At 33.0% G+C, this 3,968-nt stretch overlaps 1 protein-coding gene across 3 annotated transcripts; it reads left to right on the top strand.

The window, feature by feature from the left end:
• Nucleotides 1,248-3,968, top strand: LOC107641355. 3 transcript variants are annotated; one of them, XR_002347504.1, is made up of 5 exons: nucleotides 1,248-1,756; nucleotides 2,145-2,312; nucleotides 3,083-3,164; nucleotides 3,299-3,361; nucleotides 3,481-3,968. XR_002347504.1 is itself a non-coding variant. In XM_021103034.1 (4 exons), exons 1-4 carry the CDS (start codon nucleotides 1,625-1,627, stop codon nucleotides 3,331-3,333), a joined length of 417 nt encoding a protein of 138 aa, XP_020958693.1. In that variant the 5' UTR covers nucleotides 1,250-1,624; the 3' UTR covers nucleotides 3,334-3,968. The 3 variants fall into 3 exon arrangements, 2 of the variants coding, with proteins under 2 accessions (XP_020958693.1, XP_020958694.1); XM_021103034.1 differs by having other exon boundaries at nucleotides 1,250-1,756; nucleotides 3,299-3,968; XM_021103035.1 differs by having other exon boundaries at nucleotides 1,492-1,756; nucleotides 3,083-3,968.

The following is a 3,968-nucleotide window of genomic DNA, read 5'->3' on the forward strand; positions in this document are numbered from 1 at the left end:
ATCCGTGACCGAGACATTACGTTCACGCCGGCATGCACTTACTAGTTACTATAATAATCTTTTCGTTGACCAACAATATAATCATCAACTTAATTTGTCACTTGCTAAGGCTGCTGATTTTTTTTTTCAATTTTGTTTTTTTTATTAATTGAGTACGTAAAGGCTACTGATGAATTCAGTTATTAACTTATTACGAGGTTATTATTGTTACTTGGCTTCAAAGTTTTATCGTACACACTAAATATTAATAATGATGATGCCTAATATCTCTCGGTATACACGTAATAAACAATCGATTTCAACCCCTTTTGTACTGAATTTTCAATGACATCAAGTCTATAACGATTACCACAACATAGTTTTATAAGTATGGATTTAATTTGTATATATGCTTTAGTAGAAAAGAATTATATACACAAGCAAGTAGTTACAACTTATTAGAGATATCCTATATATAATTAGTTTAATATTTTAAAATAAATCATTTTATGACATTATTCACAATTACAAAGGCTAGAGTTAATAAGGGAAAACAAATACTGGCAATAAGAATAAAAGGATCTTTCTGAATTTCAATTTTGAACCAAAGCAAATATTTAATTTATTACAAAAATTTAATTTCTTAAAAATCTTTTAACCGCATTAGCCATGGATTTTTAGTGATGGAAATTTAGATTTTCGTTACTAATTTTTAGGAAAACACAGCATTTGGGCACCAACTAATTAGCGACTGGTTTTTAAAATAGATTTGTCGCTACTACAAATATTACAAAACATCGTTTGAGTTTGGCAGTTTAGTATCAAATATGTCGCTAACTAGATGGCTTTAAAGCTTCCACCATATGGCATTATATGATATAGCAACAGTTTTTGTGGTTAACACTTTATTCGTAGCTAAAATTTTTCATTTTTTTCATTACTACTTGGTCTAAATTTGTCGCTAATTACCAACTGAAAAAATCGGTCACTGAATTCATCAGTAATCCTAAAGATTCTATTTGTAATGTAACAAATATGTAGAGAAATTTTTTTGTCACAAAAGACTTTATGATTATAAAAGGTAATCTAATAGCTAGTGATGAGATTTAGTAAAAATATTATTGATCAATCATGTAAATATTAATTAAAAGAGTAAATATTTAAAATAGTTTCTTTCGTATCACTACAAGAGATGTGACAGATAGCAACGGCCAATTCAAGGCGGTTAGTGAAAGCGCTATTATCTGCCAGTTTTGTGGCTATTTGATCGCAGTTTGGCGACAGCGTTAAAAAGAGCAGCTATACTCCCAATTTGTCGGCGGTTGGAATAAGAGCCGATGCATGCTAAATCTACTTGCTTTTAACTTTACCCTCATGGTTCGACCAGTTTCTTCTCTCTCAATTAAGATTCTGTTTTTTCTCTTTCAGAAGCTCCCATCACCATCTTTGTTTCTCCTCCTTAAGTCCTCTTGCATTGTTCGTGGCCATATTTTCCTCTACTGTCTTATGAACCTTTGTTACTGTCAGCCTTGTTACATGCACCTTTATCCTATTTTCCCCCTTCAAAAAAAAGCCCCCAAACCCTGCTAATCATAACCCTCCTTTCCCGAGCTTCATCAATGCTGCTTCTGCAATCTGTGACAACATGCTCCTCTATTTCATCTCTTCAACCATATCTGAGCGCCATCTCCTCATACGTTGTGTGTGGTTCGAATTTGCCACTATTTTCTTTGACCTCTGTCCCTGTCACCCTCGTCGCCTCCACCACGCATCACAGGTTCTTCCTTTTCCTTATGTGAGCTAAACTTATTCCGGAGGCTAAGCTAAACTGTGATTTAGAAAATTAAACAAAGTAGAAGAAAATAGAAGAGACACTCTCTGCTTTGAGGTCTTTGATGTATTCTTATTCTCCCCTTCTTGATGCTATAGTTTCCCCTTCCAAATATTATCACTATGTTCCCTATTTTTTTTAATTCAATTCATTTCCATTTTAGATCGAAGATTTTGCCTTCAATTTAATTAAATATTATTTTATTGAGAACAGTTTAAATAGAATTTGGATTTTGTTTCTATAATTTGAAAGTTCCATTTAGCATTGTGTGGCAATTTCATCCCTGTCATGGGATGAACTTAGATTATTCTGTGATTGAAGCTCTTTATCTCAGCATTTGTGTGATTTTACTCGAACACAAAAGGGACAAAGGCGTGAAACACACCTTCGTGCGCAAATCCTTGCTGCTGTTCCTTTCCGCCCATCGTACCAGCTGCATTGTGCTTTCCGTTGCCGGTGGCCATGGGTCCATCGTCGATCAGCTTCTTTGTTTATATTACTAGTATGTACAAAACCCCTCTTTCAGTTTTATTTTGTTTTCTTTTTGGATTTATAATTCAAATTGGTCTACATTAATCCTTTTCTTCTTGATTTGGCATCAATTTACTGTTTTGTTTTGTGTTAGTGATAGGAACTTCGCATACCAATAGTTATTTATTTATATATATAAAATGAAACTGTGAGTGAAATCAGAATTTAGATCCTTTCCTTTTTGTTGATTAAACTACTCAGGCCAATGTTCTTTATGCTCTATCTTCTACATTGAAGTCTGTGCTTCTTCACATATCTATGATCTATCTATCTATTTGTATGCTAATGTGATAGTGATTCGAAAAAAAGCGACATCGATCCATGGCCATTTTTAGTTTTGGATTATGAAGCTATCCTTACAATTGGGTATAGTGACTAATGTTTTTAATTGAATTAAGATGAAGTAATCATCCCATATGAGGTAGGGTTTTGAAGAGATTTTCAAAAACCATTCTTAATGAAAGAAAAGAAATATTAAACTAATTAGTCTTCAGTATCAACTAGAAAGCTAATGATAATAATTTAGTCTGTGAGACTGCAAAGAAACTATAATTTGAAAATGTGCAGGTTAAAGTTGTATGATAGTATGGTTGATCTTTGGCTGGAATGAAATATAATCTCTAGCTTATTGACAAACTTTATTTTTGGAGAGTGTAATTGTTAGATGCTTTTACTTGTGGGTAGAATTCTGAACTGACAATTCCCAATTTATGCTCTGTATTATTGTTCGACGATTGTCAGAATCCTGGAATTGTTGCCCCTGCCACAAATTTAAGGCTTCCACCTCTGAAGCCAGAACCCGCTGATTACAATTATGGCTTTGGTGCGACTATGATATACCTCTTGATTCATCAACGATTTGTATTTAGGTTCTTGAATTCCTGCTTCATTTATATGTGTATTTTGTGTATTGTTTCTAGGATTGATTGTTTTTTTGTGAATCTATTTCAAATTTAGGATATGAAAAAGAAGGAGAAGAAACTCCAATCTAAGGAGGCTGAATTAAGAAGACGGGAACAGGTATATACCTAGATGTTTGATGGTTTTACTTAGTTTGGAGTTTCCATGATGGGTAACCATAACCTGATAACATGGGAACTAGCGTGCATCTTATTTCATTTGATGTATCAAAAATATAGGAACTGAGAAGAAAAGAAGAAACAGTTGCATGAGCTCAAGGTATACGTTTTCTTTATGGCACCATTTTTGGAAGACTTTAATGTTTGCTAATTTGGATTAAATTACTGGAATAAGCAACTATGAGGCATCTTGTATTTAATGTTTTGGCTTGTGTTTGCTTGTTTTGTAAACTTAGTGATGAATTTTTTGGTAATGGATTAAATTCCATGTTTTATCCTTTTTAAAAACTCCATGTTTCTTTTGCTATTCAAATTTTGTGCTTCATGTATTAGATTCTGTTTTGCAACCGGAATTGTTATTGAGGAGAAAAATTGGCCACCTTTTTTTCTATTATCCGTCATGATATTGCTAATGAAATTTCAATCATCTTCAAAGACTGCAATACGTTGCATTTACTACGTTGTTAGGTATGTTACTCCTCTCTTTCTCTCCCTCTCTGCCAGAGTATTTGAAGGTGTTTTATGCATATTTATTATTATTATTATTT

The sequence above is a fragment of the Arachis ipaensis genome, chromosome B05 (assembly GCF_000816755.2).
Source record: "Arachis ipaensis cultivar K30076 chromosome B05, Araip1.1, whole genome shotgun sequence".
NCBI classification, from domain to species: domain Eukaryota; kingdom Viridiplantae; phylum Streptophyta; class Magnoliopsida; order Fabales; family Fabaceae; genus Arachis; species Arachis ipaensis.